Raw genomic sequence first — 16992 nt, forward strand, 5'->3', positions numbered from 1 at the left:
ACTCAAAACCTCTGCTACTGGTTCTCCAGAACCTGCTGAATTTCACCCCTGCCCCTATCCCATCAGGAAATACAAATATGCTAGACCAGAGTATTTGGGGGTGAAATGTAGTGTAGCACATGCTTTTTTTTTTATGGGACGGAACCTATTCTTGCTTCAAGGAGTCTCTTTGTATAGCACTGCCTCTGGCATAAATAGTGCATGGACCTGTTGAAGAGAGCAGCAGCCTCACCCACTTCTAGTTTCCATCATCCTATTAGGACACTTCTAAAATTAGGCTCAGTTCCCCAGCTCAACATAGTGGTGATTCATTGTAGCTTCCTTTTGCTCTGGATGCTAAGCTTAAGGCAGGAATTACATCTTGTGGATTCATATGGCCATGGTAAAGAGAAACCAAAAGGATCTGTGTTTATAACTTCTATAAGGCAAGAATAGATTTCTAGCATGGAGAAGATTTTAATCAGTTCTCAAGCAGCAGTTTTATGATATGTTGTATCTGGAAGCAAAGCCCCTCTTCCCTTTCTAACACCCTTTTCCCTTTCAGAAGGAGACAGTCAGTACACAGTATTTCCCTTTCATCTTTTTCTACTCCACTCTCAAGTATTATCTTGTCTTCTGACCTTTTTAGTATGCATAAATATTAGATGTTGACCAAGTGTCACCATTATTATGATTATCATAGGATGACCACTTGACTTCCATGGAACTATTAATCTGTGAAATTTACAAAATGGGAAACAATCCATAGTTTACTGCAAATTAAAATTGGGATTTACCATTTTTAGCCCACAAACAAACAAAAGGAACTTTCTTCAAATGTTTTCACGATGTTCTGGTTTCAGCGGCATAAAAGTGCTGCTTTTCTTTATCTAGCATGCTGGATGTGTGTTTTATCATCTCAAGTAATAGATTGCGTTGTTTGCTCTGATACAAAGCAAAGGACGTTCTAAATTCTTGTAGCATTCCAGTTTTGTGACGGGGACCATTTATAATCGATATTTTTTGTTTTTCTTTTTTCAGTGGTATACAGATAAAGATCATGGAATTGGAGGACATGCCCACAGCCATATTTACCATCACATGAGTCATTTTATCAAACAGTGTTTTAAATTGCCATAACACTGGGAGTGCCTTATCTGTGCAAAGCTGGTTAACTTCTGAAGTTTTAAGACTTTTCTAGTAAATTGTCCCGTATTTCATTGGATGACGCAGTCAATTTAATTGGTGCTGACATTAAATGAAGAAACTGTGATTTTTTTTCTTTATTTCTGCAATTACCTGCAGGGATCCACTGAGCACAAACCAAAGAACTGCAAAGTTTCCTGTAGGAGCTACTCAATTCTTTGTTTTTCTCAAGGACTATTTTGCATAATAGTGTTTTTAAAATGCAAGTTTCCTTACAGTAAGCAATCATTGCCTTGGGGGCAGAAATACGCCTTAGTCTTTTCTATATGGAACTGCTGCTCTTTTGAAACAAGGCTTAATCCAAGTTCATCAACTGTTCATTCTAAGCCAGGAAAAAAAAATACTTGAATTCTCTGCTTGAGTTCGCTCTGTATTAATTTTAGGTGAAAATTTATCATTTCACTAAGTATCCATTTTTCTTTATCTAAAATCCTGTGGGTCAGCTTTCTATAAATATGTGGATTTCTACCAATTAAAAAGTAGCCAATACAGGGAAATCAACCTGTGATGGGAGAGCTTTGCAATCAAGCGTCTTGCTTAAGCAGAGAGGAAAGATCGCCCTGCTCTACAAGCTTCTAACTTCTTTAAAGTCAAGATGGCCATGTTATAAGAATATACTTCCAGATAGGAGGAAAGGAGAGACAGGAATATTAAAGTGTTTTTTTCTTTCTTGAACATTCGGGGGGGGGGGGGATTTCAGGAGACACTCTAGAACCAGCAAGTCAGGCTACTTCCAGAACTGCTTGCAATTGATAATAACCTAACAATGAAAAACCCAGCTACTTGAATTGTTCCCGTTGGGCTCACCAAGGGCTTCCATGAATCAGTTCCAGTGAAGGATGTCAGGCTTCTACCTTGAGAATGGCAGGACACTTGGGGGGGGGGGAGCAACAGGTGTTACCTCTGTGTAATAAAAGGAATTTTATGAAGGCTGTTGGAGCCAGCAAGCAGCCAGTTCTCTCCCTTCTGCTTTCTATATGCTTGCTATACCAGATGATCTCACGTTTCCCATCTCCAACGTGTGTGTGTATGCAGTACAGTGGAAATTGTTTTTCCTGTAGGATCGGCCCACACATAGGCAGCATTTCCAGTGATTCTGTTTGCAGTGGGTTCCAGAGTGGGTGAGAGTGATTGTGAATATCTAATCTGCCTGAAATGCATATTCATAAACAATTGCTAGAAGACACCCATGGTTTCCACAGAATGAGGAGTGAGATTAGATGCCACAGGGTGAGAATTAGCACAGGAATTGGAAGTAGATTGCCAATTGGAACCAGATTGCAGACATCTGAGCCATTAGATATTTAGTCTCTGTATTAATCATACCTCATTTGGATTAATATCATATTTAAGACCCGTGATACATGTTTGGTTCTCTATGTGATATAATTATATGTACCCATCATACATAGGAACCATGAAGACAGCAATAAAAGTCTAGTTCCTCTGTTATGGTGAGTAATATAATTTATGAGAATGAGAAGCAAAACATGGTTTGAGAACTTTTCTATGCATGAAATTCATGTTGGATGAATGTCACTATGGTTAAAAAGGAATCTGTGGAGATTGTTAAAATAGATTGCCTTGCAAATATTGGTATTTTATCTGTAATGCAATAAAATCATTTTCTACTACCAAAGACTAAAACGTGTGATTAGGCCCTTATTTGTTAGCCTCAGCCACAAATGTTGCAACAATTTTGAGTCCAATGTTGGTCCTAAACTTTGGGAAATTCTCTGGCCTGCATCTTTTACATTTTCATAAAAAACATCAAGTCGTAGTGTTTCAGTGTAATTGATCATGATTTTATGTTATTTTAATTTGCTTTTAATTATGCTTTTATTAATTGTGCTTCCCTCCCTTTCCGAGAGGTGAAGATCATTTGAAGGGCATCCAGGTTGGGAAAAGCGGAGTTAATAGGATTGTACTTCGAGTCTCTTTAATGAGTGGAAAAATTAATTTAGTGAATATTAGCAGCTTTTCATAATTGCGACAGTTCCTATTAGTATCATGTAACAAAGTTTGTTGAGTATTTTATATTCAGTAAGTCGGTGTCAAATCTTACTTTTTCTGGCATGGTGAGTTGTCAGTGACATTAGGTGTGAATTCAAAGTAGACAAGGGAAGGGAGAGCTATGTGGAGAACAAAAATCATTTTGAAATACATGTCATAAAGATTTTAAATTCAGCAAAGAAAGAAAATGTATTCTGATTTCTTTGAAGTGAAAGTTGTGCAGGAAGCTTGTTAAATAAAGCAGATATAAAGTGTCAAAATCCGTATGTTTCTGCACCAGGAAGCAGTCCTATATTGTTACTTCTCAAATGCCTCCTGCTAGCTCTGCTTAAAATCTACAGATGCCTGAATTTTAAAATAAAACAGGCAATCATTCATGAAGTCCATCAAATACATATGTAATTTGCTCTTACATAAATGGAATTGTAGACTTGCAAAAAAAAGACTGGATTTAGTTCTATCAAGAATAACACCAATACCTGTGTAAGGAATTAGTCCCAATGGGTTCACATTGGTTTTTCTCAAGTGTCTGCATATATGAATCTGCAGTTCTACATACTTGTAATTGTGTAGAACAGGAGGGACAATCTACATCCCAAGGGCCACATATGTCCCTTAAAGCCTGTTCTGATCATGATTGGTAAACCCTGGAAGCCTAGTTTCTTGTTTCCAATTTTGGGTGGGGAAGACATAGGAACTCAAAAGACATTTAACTCCCCCATTCCTCTTAATGCTTGATTTAGACTTGTCTGCAACTACATGGAGGCATCAACACATACCGATGCTGAGAAGGGGTTGATGGATAAGCATGCATTACAGATGATTGCAAACAGGATGATGTGTATACCTGTTGTGGCCTGCCAGCGGCCAGCGGGGTTGGCAGCAGATTCGGACAGTGAGGAGGTTGGGGAGGAACATGGCATGGGCCAGTCCTGGATTCTGGGGAAGGCTCTGATGAGGTTCTGTGTCGGAGGCAGAGAGGGGGCCAGAGCAGTATGCCAGTATATCAGCTGCCTTCAGAGTCAGACATCAGTGAGGCAGATGAATAGCTGGAGCATGTTCCCAGTGCGTGTATGCGCAGAGTTGCCAGACAAAGGGAACAGCTAAAGAACAGAGGGCGACTTGGGAGTAAGATGACAGGTGGATGATGAATGGCCCCTCCCAGAGGAAATAAAAGAGCAAAAGGGGAGTGGAGTTTGCAGGAGACAATTAGTTCGCTTAATTGGTTTCTGAGTTTCTGAGACTCCTTGCCAAGCTTTGCAGATGTCGGCGTCTCATCTGTCCAAGCCAGATAAGGTCTGTGACTGTAAATCCTCCCTTGAAAGACTTTCTGGATGTGAATGAGCAGAATTCACAGAAAATTAATTAAAGGGATTTTTGTCAGGACAAGGAGTTTGCTTCATGCTTTTGGGGAGCCTAAGTCAGAACAATACCTCCCAAATCTGAACTATGCTTTGTGTGGATATGCAAGTGCTGCATGCTGATTTAATTGATTCAACTTCCTCTTGGGTGGCAGGTGGAAGGCAAGGCACCTTCAAATGACATTAACATTTATAGAAGTGCTAATGCAACAGCCATGCAACCATCTCCGAATGATAAGTACATACATGAGGGGTAACGGAGACGTCTTAACCCGAACTTTACTCTGTCCGCACTCCTTCCTGTTAAGGATTACTCATCCCTAATTTAGGTGTAATATACATGGATCTTAACATTTTCTAAAAGGAATCCTAGAGTGGGTTGCAAACAGAATCAAAAATATGCTGTAATTCCTTATCGGTGCAAATGTGTAGAATTCATCAATCTATTGATGGTTAATGATACTCTTAGCAAATAAACTCTCCAACTTGAACTCAACTTCTGGTGGCTTCATAGATATATTAATGTAGCTTTCTTGGCAACAAGATGTAAGTGGGTTGCCATTGTCTCCTCAATTTTGTTTAAATTTCTTGGTAGCGTCCCATCCAATGACTCATCTAGTCTAACTTTGATTAGCTTTTTGGAGATTAGCTAAAGTCTGATAGATGCTGTTAAAAGCATTCATGTATTGATTTAGATATGAAATAGCACAATGTATCTCTTAGGATTGATTAAAATTCATTAGAATAATGAATTTTAATGTTTGGCTCTTGATGCAGAGAACTGCAGTATCTAAAGTTTGCATGTTTACTATGAGAAAGGCCTGAGAGCAGGACTAGCTAGCACCAATAGCAGTAGCAATAGCAGTAGACTTATATACCGCTTCATAGGCCTTTCAGGCCTCTCTAAGCGGTTTACAGAGTGTCAGCATATTGCCCCCAACAATCTGGGTCCTCATTTTACCCACCTCGGAAGGATGGAAGGCTGAGTCAACCCTGAGCCGGTGAGATTTGAACCGCTGAACTGCTGATCTAGCAGTAGCCTGCAGTGCTGCATTTAACCACTGCGCCACCTTGGCCACCAGCTCACTGCTGCAATGGTCAAAGGGGAGAGTGCTGATTAGCTATGAATGTTGGATAAATCCTTGTATAAGATCTTATTTGTGTTTGTGTAAAATATTAGGTTCCACCACAAAACCACGGTAGACTAAAGCGCGTGTGACTAAAGCGCGGTGACAAAACCGCACCGTCAAAACCGCGCGACAACAGCGCGCCGACAACAGCGCGCTAACAGAAGTGCGCTGTAACATAACCCTAAAAATAACCCTAAACCTAAACCTAAACCTAACGCTAAACCTACCCTAAACCTACCCTAAACCTAACCCTAAACCTAACCCAAAACCTAACCCTAAACCTTACCTTAAGTTAAATCGCGCTTCTGTTGGCGCGCTGTTGTGGGCGCGCTTTTGACATCGCGGTTTTAGCGCCGCGGTGTTGTCGGCGCGCTTTAGTCTACCGCGGTTATGTCGTGCCACAAAAGATTAATGACAATGTACTTTGTCTGCATCATAAGCAATAAACATAGGCATGTTAAAATATAAACAGGAAGAACAGTTAGGATAAATATTTATTTCTGGATAACATTTCTTGAATCATGAAAAAACAACACTCTATTCACATGTACACTTAAAACTTTTTAATAAATTACATCCAAGAAATTAAGCAATTTGACCTGGAAATGGGAAATCAAAAGTAAATATAGTATTGCCAGTTGCATTTTACTCTCTTATTGTGATTTGAAAATGTTGGGATTGATACTTACACAAAAACAGGATATCTATTTTAAAAAAGAGCCCTCCAAAATCCTGAATAGCAATACTGCAGAATAATTCAGTCCATGAATTTTTAGTGTCCAGAAAGCTGAGTAGATTGTTCTGCACATTAGCATAAAAAAATACCAGCAGTCTCTCTTCATGGACCACTCTACATTGCATGGCTATTAAGAGACTCATTTGGAATGTTACAAGGGATCATCCAGTACACAATGACAAAGCATTTTAATCTTATCAGAGTCATACTTTTATCTAGATGTATCCATACATTTTAGTCCATGTGTGTTTTTTTTCCTTTGAATCTATCATTTGCATAACATGAATTTGAGGTTATTTAGACAACACTGAGAGCCTGCTAATACTGGGCATCAAAAATAACTTCAGAAGCAATGCTTTTCATTATGTAAATCTAATTTTGCCTACTTTTGGCACAAAAGCAGCTGGTGTGATACTGTGTTCAAAGCACAAGGCATATGGAATTGGGTAGCCTAGACTCTTACCCCGCTATCACTGAAGAAAGAGTAGCCTGTGCAGATGGATGAGGCCCATTTCTCAAAGCAGCCATTCCCAAGCTCCTGCAATTGAGCGGATGCTGTCAATCACACACAGACACAGACACAGACACAGACACACACACACACACATGGCTCTTAAGGCTACAACTTTCTTGCAAAAGGCAAGAATACATTCTCTTTTAACTGATGATAGAAGAGAACGTGTCTATGGCAAGGCCTTGGCTCCTTAATCTTGGTTTTCCATATTTCCTACTTGAACAGGGTGAAAAAAATCTGAAGCTGGTGGATGCATTTGACTACAACCATAGCAGATGCTCCACACAAAGGTGGGGAATTATGGCCCCCTTATGACTTATGGGCAATTCCCAGAATTCCTGAACCAGCCATGCTCAGGAATTCTGGGAGTTGAAGTCCACAAGCCATAAAGGGGCCACAGTTCCCTACTCCTGTTCTACAGGAAAGACCAGAATCTAAATGGCTGCTGCTTGGACCCACTGGGTGGATCTAATGGAGTGGGGGAAAAGGAGGAAGCCTTCTATAAGCAAACTGTGTTTAAAAGATATGCTAAAAGGTTCCAAATTGTAAAAAGAACTATGCCTTTTTTCTGTTCTGGAAAATCCCTATTCTTTGGTCCTATGTTCCTGTCAACATGTACTGTATATGCTTTGAAGTTCATGATCCTTTGGAGAGAAACAGGCACAAATGCGTCATCTAAAGTTTTCCTAGTGTTTCTTATACACAGACCTAACTTCGTGTATGGCACCCACTCAAACACTTCAACGGAGAAGTCAGTTCAACAACTGCAACTTTTCCAGGTCCCTGACTAGCAAACAAGAATCAGGGCTGGTTCCTATCACTGATTCTGCCTCCTTATTCTCTTCTAGCTACCAAGTCCTACTGATCAGGCTGTTGCCATACCTGGCAGCAGATCTCAGCTGAGGATTCTTCCCATAGTAAGGGCAACTTGGAACTTGAAAAAGCCTGTATGTTGAAATCCCATAGGTATATTTTCCTGATTCTTGAAACCATTGGTGAGCTTGTAAGATCTGATTAATTGTTTATTAATGTCCTCCCCTCCCCCAAAGAAAGCAAAACCATTTTTAAAATTTAAAATGTTTTTTATATTGCCCTTTTATTTTACTCACAATGCATTCATTCTCACAGGTGCTTGGGACATTCCCCTTCTCCCATCTGCCTTCATACCTTGTGACCATTCTCTGCAGCAGATTGGCCAACCAGCTAGACCGAAGCATGCGCGCGCGCACACACACACACACACACACACACACACACACACACAGAGTCTTGTAGCTTCCTTCACGAATATGCAGCCATAGGTTTCTTATGCCCATTCCAAATGAGCAACCAATGGCTTTGGCCATGGGGATAATTATTATGGTGAGAGTGCCCTGAAAGAATTGTGGTCAGGCACCCTACTAAAACTATGAGTCTGTTACTTGGCATGGCTGTATTTGACCGCAGCCGAAAATGGCCAAGAATGGGGAGCTGTCCAGCACATGCAACCTGCTTGACAATGGACCCTCTTTGAAGTTGTTTTCTGGGGTGAAAAGATGTAGCTTGGCTATCATAAAATTCAAGACAGTAATAATATTATATGGCTTCTACAGAAAGAGTGTGGATTCCAAATACATGAAACTATTAAGAAAGACTGAACATACATTTGTGCAGAACGGAGACCTGATCAGTAACAGCCATGCCCATAAATGCCAACACTTTTATTTCAGATTGGGATCCTGACTTCAAACTTAATTAGCAAAGGGAAATAAATGAAATTACAATCAAATCACACCTTGGTCCCATTGGTATTTTTTTAAAAAGTGCATGCTTGAACAATTAGCCTGAAATCAATAGGTCTTAAAAATTTAACTATGGATGGATTGTGCCTGGAAGCATGCACTTGATGAGAAGCAATTGCCCTATTGATTACCCTGGATCATTTTTACTGATCATTTCCATCAAGGATTATAATCCAGAAAGTTAGGGAAAAAAATAAGAATTATTTATCTCCACAATGCAGCTGTTGGACTTACCACTGCAACATTTAGTACAGTACAGTATAAGATACAATAGTAACAGCTTGCATTCACAACAAATATTGTACGGATAGTGCACATCGATGGATGTGGCTTTTTTCCTCAAACAAGATGAGAGAATGTTAACTATATTCTATATATCTTTATATATTATATTGTTTTATTTTTCCAGTTATATATAAATTTAAATATTAAATATCCAGTATTAAATCAAGGAAATTGCACAAATATAGGTCTCATCCTTTAAATCACACACACATACATACAATCGTACACCCACACATACAAGCCATGATTTTAAACTTGGGGGGGGGGGGTTGTAACTTCCTTAAAATGTTATGAGTTTGGAGGATTAAAGCACTCATTATTGAAAAATAGCTCTAAAATGAATTTTCCTTTGTTACTTTTAGATTTCTGAAACAGTTGGCCCCAAACTATACAATTCTTCGATTGTAAGAATATGGATTCAATAATTGAATCCTTTATTCATCTGAATAAAGATTATTTCCAGTTGGTTTTTTGTTTGTTTGTTCTAGTATGGAAAAGCTATGAAAATAAGTCACATAGGCAAAGTAGGAAAATATGTCCACCTCTTCAGAGAGAGATTAGAATGGAAACACTGGTTCAAATATCCCAAGGGTTTCAACTGTGGAATCCCAACATGGTTTCATTGGCTAACCCCATTTTCTGCATTGCTTCGGCCGGAACCAAAGAGCAGACAGTGAACTGAAGCACATACTGCACCACTTACATTATACCAGTGCTACTGTGAGATGATGCACAAGATGTACAAGGGGGCAATCAAACCTGGAACATTAATGATTGCGGCACTCCTGCATTTCTCTTGTTTGTTTGTTTTTTTAAACAAACACACTGAAGAGCAAGTCACAGACAAGTCTCACGATCCACACCTTTCCCTGAGTCAGCTTTCTTCTCTCGGCGGCCTTCAGTGCTAGTTGGGGGAAGAAGAGAGAAAGAAAGAAGTTGCACAGTTGTATTCCCGCAACACATCATTTGGGGGACTGAGTAAATGAAGTGGCTCTCTTCCCTTCTCCCCCCTTCCCCCCCCCCCACCCAGCCCCCATGCTTTCAGCCTCTGCTCTCATGCTACACTGTTCAATCTGGGACACAAGAACAGAAATGGGACTGCTGTTTGTGGATTATGATTACAAAGAAAATTGTCAACATCACAGATAAATAAGGAGGAAGCAACAGAGATATTTTTTTAAAAACGGACATACAAATCTGCATGCACAAAGACAAAAAAAAGATACAGTACATTGCATGAGGATCAAACAGCAATGAAAATGTCTCTTGCGAAATAACAACTTTACAAGGTATTTTAATTGCAGAAACAAGAGAATATCATCCAATTTATTTGCCTTATTTTTATTATTATCGTTTATTGTCATGACCGTTGTTTGACAGAAAGATGGGATCAAAAGTTTCAATCAATCAATATGTACATGTGCAATCATGCTTTTTATCTGTTAGTAATGTTGTTTCGATGCAACATCAAGAAAAAAGTCATACTGTTGGGGGGGGGGATGAGAAAAAATAGGTGTGCAATATTTACAACACAATGTAATAGGAAGCTTTTACTTGAAAGCTTACTCAAACCTACAATGAGTATATTGAATTTAGTAGCTGGAACAGTAAAATATACAATAGGCCAGAACACACAGTTGTAGTTGATTAGTTAGAAAGTGCTGACTTATGCATGAGACAATCTGCACTATGATTGGTTGCTGTAAGTATAAGGGGGTATTTCCCTTTCCCCTGCCTTTTTTCTTCTGTGTGTTCTGTGTACTGTTTTAGATTTACCTCATGACACGCCCATTTCCTGACTATCTTGTGGTTTTTCTTCCTAAATGATGACTGCTATAAGGACTGCTATAAGTTTGAATATTATGTATGTATGTATGTATGTATGTATGTATGTATGTATGTATGTATGTAAGTAAGTAAGTAAAGGTAAAGGTTCCGCTCGGACATATATGCTAGTCGTTCCTGACTCTAGGGGGCAATGCTCAACTCTGTTTCAAAGCCGAAGAGCCAGCGCTGTCTGAAGACATCTCCGTGATCATGTGGCTGGCATGACTAAATGCCAAAAGCCCAAAGAAAGCTGTTACCGTCCCACCAAAGGTGGTCCCTATTTTTCTACTTGCATTTTTACATGCTTTCGAACTGCTAGGTTGGCAGAAGCTGGGTCAAGTAACGGGAGCTCACTCTGTTTCGCAGCGCTAGGGATTCGAACCGGCGAACTGCCGACCTTTCTGATCGACAAATTCTGTGTCTTAGCCACTAAGCCATCGCGGGCCTTTTATTTGTATGTGTGTGTGTGTGTGTGTGTGTGTGTGTGTGTATGACTACAAATTTGTATTAGACATCATCTGGACACCTAATCTATCATTTGCTTCTATAAATCAAAAAGTGTATAATATCATTTTCTCGTGGTCATGCATTTATTAATGTTCTGCTGAAAAGCAAACATTTACAGTATTCTGCACAGCTCTTCCAGTCAGGAAGATGAAAGTTTAGTTACCATCTCCTCTCATAGCTTCTCAAACAGATTTTTTCCAACAATTTCCCAGACACATTTATATGTTGTTTTGTCATGCCCTCTTACTAACTTTCCTTTTGTTTTGAGCAATGGTTACAGTATTTTTCCAATAATTAATCTGCAAAACCTTATCAACCATATCTTAACATTTTCTTCAGTTAGATCTTCCACTTCTGCAACTTTACCAGTTTTCAACATTCTCACCACCTATAAGGCTACCTTTTCCTTACTTTCTTCTTGGTATTTCTTCTTTCTTAGAATTTATTTCAATTGCACTCTTCAGCATATTGTTATCATTCACATACAAATCTCTAAAACACCCATTCCACTCATCTTGTGGAAACACACTTTTTTTTTACTTTTCACCATCACTTGCTTTCTTTCCTACTGTTTTTCTCCCAATAGACGTTGTCTAATATTTTTCACTCATCCTTAGTTTCAGCGGTAATCATTCTCTTATGTTCACTTTTTCTTATCCATGGCAACTTTTACTTCATTCCCCCTTCAATACTGTTTTTCATGCTACCCATTCCAGTTACTTCAATAACACTCAATAATTCCATTCACTTAGTTCCAAGTATCTTCCACAACTTTTTCCTTGCTTCCACATTCCATTCATTTTGTTGTGATATTGATCTATCTAACATGTTTTTCCACACAGGATTTGTACTTTCTTTTTCTAAAGTTATTCTACTTTCATTCATTCTTCTATGAATTTCTTTCATTTCTCCCTTTGTGTCTATGTCCAGTCTTGACATTATCAATCAATGGTCTGACCCATTTTTAAAATATTTGATCATCATTTTATTCTTCACAAATTATCTCAAAATTTCATCATGAACTAGCAAATAAATTAGCAGTTTATATCTACTTTCATCTCTTTGTTGCATGTATTCATGAATAGACTAAAACTTAAACCACATATTCAAAAACAAATCTTTTTCTACACAGATACTTGAAAAATACTCATCATTTTTATTCTATTTGTATTCAAATGGTGCATTTTTTTCTGCATTACCTTGCCTTGCCCGCAACTATCCATGTGGTTTCTGTCATTTAACAGAATAATTCTGCTCCCCTCCATCGCATCTGTTACATAATGTCCACCAAATCATAACTCAAGTCAGTCAATTACCACCATTCCCTGGCACAAGAATATGCACTTACACAACCCTAAACATTTATACAATTTCACAGCAACTAAATGACACTAATCCATATCTACTGATATAAAATTTACCCCTTTCATTCATAATTAGACTACAACTTCATTTTTGTGTCTGTATTCATCAACTCCATTCTCCTAGATCAGACCACCTTTATTCAATCTGTTCCACTTTATTCCTATTTTCCATTCTTTCTCTTCATATCTATTATTTTTATTTCATTACATTCATTCATGGGCTGTATCATTTGCTATTACATTGTACATAGCTGTTTTCCATTTGTTAGGCTTAGCATTACAAGGGCCGCTAAATATTGACTTCTACTGCCTATCATAGTTTTGATCATATAAAGTTTTCACATAATGCATTTTCATAAGATGAGACTGTATGGATTGTTACCAGTCTTAGCTGTACTTGTGCCACAAATATTGCCCCCTGCTAATAGTAAGGGCAGTAATGTAGAATTTTGGCACATTTTGGTTAGTATATTACTGGCACAACCAAGGCCCAGTTTTACATCTATGAACTAAATATTGTCTTGCAATCAAACATACTGGCCCCACATTCTAACAACCAGGTCTTTTCAGATCTAGAGCTCCTTTGAAAAGACTTGCTGTTCTGTTATACTTCTGTTATTATTGGTGTACAATCTAACTTCACAATTTCCTCTCAGCGCAGGCTCTTCTCTTGTTGCTGAAGCTTACAGAATAACAGAGGTCTCCTAGTCCAACCTCCTGCTCAAGCAGGAGACCCTATAACAGGGGTGTCAAACTCAAGGCCCATAGGCTGGATCCTGCCCGTGGGGTGCTAAAATCTGACCCGCTGGGCCGGCCTGGAAATAACACAGACTGCAGTGCCTCTGGTAGCCAAAACTGGACATGGGGTGGGGGAGGGGACTGCAGGAGGTGTCTGTCGGATCCCCCCCCCCAAGGCAGCCCATGGCGGAGAACTACAATGCTGATCTGGCCCTCGAACAAATCCAGTTTTACACCCCTGCCCTATGCCATTTCAAACAAATGGTTGCCCAATCTCTTCTTAAAAACTTCCAGTGTTGGCGCACTCACAACTTCTGGAAGCAAGTTGTTCCACTGATTAATTGTTCTAACTGTCCGGAAATTTCTCCTAAGCTATTAAAAAAACAGCTTGAAGGAAGGTATTCACCCAGAGTCAGGATGGGCATTGGAGACTGTTTTTCAGCCTATTTTCCAGAGAGTTGCAGTGGGCCATTGTTAGGAATATAATCTAATGGTTGGGTTGGCAATATATAAATCATGTAACAATGTTGTACCTGTTTCTTTAAAGCATACTGTAAAATGTGATTGGTTGCTGTTTTCCTCAATCAGCCATAAGAGGGAGCCAGAACGACTGTTAGCTCTCTGTTCGTTAGATGCTGGGCTGATCTGATCTGAGTGTTTTTGGAAGCTGGAAGTGCCGTGAGCTATTGTAAGTTTTGCAACTGTTAGCAAACTTTGAGTACCGAACTGATTATATGATACTGGACTATGTTATTTGGATTATCCCTTTACTGAAAGACATTGATGACTGACTGTCTTATCCGTGTATGACTTGGACTGTTTGATGGACTCTGATACTTCTATTTCCACGAAAGTAAAAGCCTATTTAAACTGCAGTGCCTCTGTATGCTGGTTTGTGTGTTCTCCAACACAACTCTAACAACACTTCTCTGAATGTACTCGCTCTCCCAAAGGGGAGCTTACCTAACAGCCATGTTGACATAAAAGCATTGGATGGGAAATGACTATTGTTTGGGGTTTATTTTATGTTTGTGAATGGTAATGGGGATGGTGAAGGGAGGGAATGAAAGCAGTACAGCTCCCAGAGCCACCTGCTTCTCTTCCCATCCTTAATTTTTTGGGGGAAAAGAAACATGACTTTCAAATACATTCTTCCCTTCATGAAAAAAAAGAACACCAGTGACCATGCTGACTGCAGGATGAAGCTGATCCCAGTCTGAAATAATGCTGTTGCAGCATCTTACCCAATGGAATGTATGAATTAATCTCAAAATCATCTTGTTTATGCTGCTGAGGGAGAGGAAGACCATGGCAAAAGCAGCATGCTATTTTGGGGTGACAAAATACCAAGACTCAAGTTGACATCTTTCCTTCCTGCTACTTTATTAAAGTGAAGGATTATGGCAGGGGTGAAATTCAGCAGATTCTGGAGAACCAGTAGCGGAAATTTTGAGTAGTTCAGAGACCTGGCAAATACCACCTCTGGCTGGCCCCGCCCCCATCTATTCTCTGCCTCCCGAGGAAATTAGGATTTTGCAGTATCCTTCCCCTGGAGTTGGGAGGGAATGGAGATTTTGCAGTATCCTTTCCCTGCCACACCCACCAAGCCACGCCCATAGAACCGGCAGTAAAAAAAATTGAACTTCACCACTGGATTGTGGCTAAAACAAGTATCTCTTCCAAGTTTCATGTGTCAGTGTTATTCATGATATTTGGTAAAATGAAGCTGAATGCATCCACACAATTTTCCAAATGTGCTTTTCGTATCCTTTTGAAATGCATTTTGTCTCCCCAAAATTTACATACTATACATTTGTGAACATTTCAAAAGATACCACACAGTAACAATCAAGACAAAGGTTTGGGGAAAGGATCTTACCTTTGGGAAATCAGCTTCTAGAGTTTAGGAAGGGGAGCTTATGGTAGGAATGTGATAATGGAACAATCAAGTAGAAAACCATGTTAATTCAGAATGAATAGTAACTGAGGGAACAGTAGTTAAACAAGACTGCACTTACCTCAACACCCTACACAGAGATTATCACACAAATAAACCTGCCTTTTACGCAGGGGCCTAGCAGCCTTGGAAGATGGAAAAAGTGAGAGAGGGCTCCTTATGCCCATATCCTCTATGCTCTGGCCATTCAGAAGTAACCTACTTCTAGTCATCTCCTTATGGGAAGGGCCCTTTCCAATTGTTACTTATATGCATGTTACATCTTCACTTATGATATTTTATTCAGGCAGGAAAGTCCACCTTTTTTAGCCCTTTTCTTCCTGTCATTTAGGAGTAGCAATTCTATTAGGTTCTCACTCTGGAGCACAGTGTCCTTTAAAGAAATAGTGTCTCCCTCCACTCCCTTCCCTCCTGCTTTTCTCTGTGTTGTATCTATTAGATTATAAACCTGAAGGCAGAAACTATTTAATTGGGTTTTTTTTTAAAAAAAAACACATCATCTGTAATACCCTTCCCAATAAGATCACACCAGAAAATAGATCAATTCTGGTTTATATGAGAATCAGCTTATATCCGCCAGAATCTCTGTAGCACCCAGTAATTCAGCTCAGTTTTAAAAGAGGTGATGACAGGAGGGACTGAGCAGGCCCTTCATAAGGAACCCTTTAGCATTATCAGCACATGTCTCTTGTGCTAGTTTTAAGAGTCTATAAACACTATACAATGTCTGCTGCTTTACTACAATTATATTGAGAGAAACAAGCTCTTTTTGTGAGACAAGAAGATCAGGAAAGAAGAAGGGACAGAATGGAGAATGTACCTGAGAAGTGTGCTAAGCCTTTTGTTGTGTAGTTTTACAAAGAAAGGAGGGTTCAGATGAGAGATTACTTATATCCCACCCCAGTACGATATAATTTCCCATATGGAGGACTCTGTATGTATGAGGCATGAAAATCTGTGTCTATATCAAGGGATTATATTGATTCCCAGAGTGATTCTAGCTATCCCAATTCCCTTGATGATATACACTAGTCCAAACAGACTAGCAGGGATCCATGTGGGTGGCACACAAGCTGTGCTGTCCAGAGACCTCTGTGCCAGGGATCCGACATGTGTGCTTCAATACGATTTCTTCAGAGAAGAGCCCTGTCTCAATCCAGTGAGCTCCAGTGCAAATAACCATTTGGATTGAAGAGAGAGGGGAAATGGGGTGGAAATATTTGCCTGAGCTGCTTCTAGCTTATGGTATTCTAGAGGTTAGCCAATATGATCCCTGAATAGAAGCACTTTTTCAAGGGGGCAAAGATGCATTGCAATATTTTGTTCTAGGCTCTATTTCTACATCCTATAGAAAATTCTCTTGGAGTTCTCATAGTTTTGGGGAAGGAAGGAAAAATTCCCAAGTTATACCCCCCAGGGTCTGTAAAATCTTTACTAAAACAACTGTGGGCAGTTATAAAGGTCAAGATGTTGCCAAATTAGAGTTTGCAGGATCCCTTGTCACTGGTCATCTTGACTAAGGTTGCTTAAAGGTTGCTAGTCTGAAAGGCCAGGCGGTTACTGCCGCTATTATAGAAGCTGCGTGTTGGTGCAA

At 39.4% G+C, this 16992-nt stretch overlaps 2 protein-coding genes across 5 annotated transcripts in view; one reads left to right on the top strand and one right to left on the bottom strand.

The window, feature by feature from the left end:
* Positions 1–2350, top strand: part of DPP4 (dipeptidyl peptidase 4) — a 71450-nt gene extending 69100 nt beyond the window's left edge. Inside the window, exon 26 of the mRNA XM_032210812.1 lies at positions 1021–2350. Within this exon, the coding sequence (XP_032066703.1) occupies positions 1021–1119 (99 nt within the window). The 3' untranslated portion in view covers positions 1120–2350. The remainder of the gene's footprint in view (positions 1–1020) is intronic.
* Positions 2351–6076: 3726 nt separating this feature from the next.
* The window catches only part of SLC4A10 (solute carrier family 4 member 10), a 61857-nt gene continuing 50941 nt past the window's right edge, over positions 6077–16992 (bottom strand). For all 4 annotated transcript variants that reach the window (XM_032231398.1, XM_032231381.1, XM_032231390.1 and 1 more), the window contains one exon: positions 6077–9909. In XM_032231398.1, the coding sequence (XP_032087289.1) occupies positions 9843–9909 (67 nt within the window). In that variant the 3' untranslated portion in view covers positions 6077–9842. The remainder of the gene's footprint in view (positions 9910–16992) is intronic.

The sequence above is a fragment of the Thamnophis elegans genome, chromosome 1 (genome assembly GCF_009769535.1).
Source record: "Thamnophis elegans isolate rThaEle1 chromosome 1, rThaEle1.pri, whole genome shotgun sequence".
Taxonomy (NCBI): domain Eukaryota; kingdom Metazoa; phylum Chordata; class Lepidosauria; order Squamata; family Colubridae; genus Thamnophis; species Thamnophis elegans.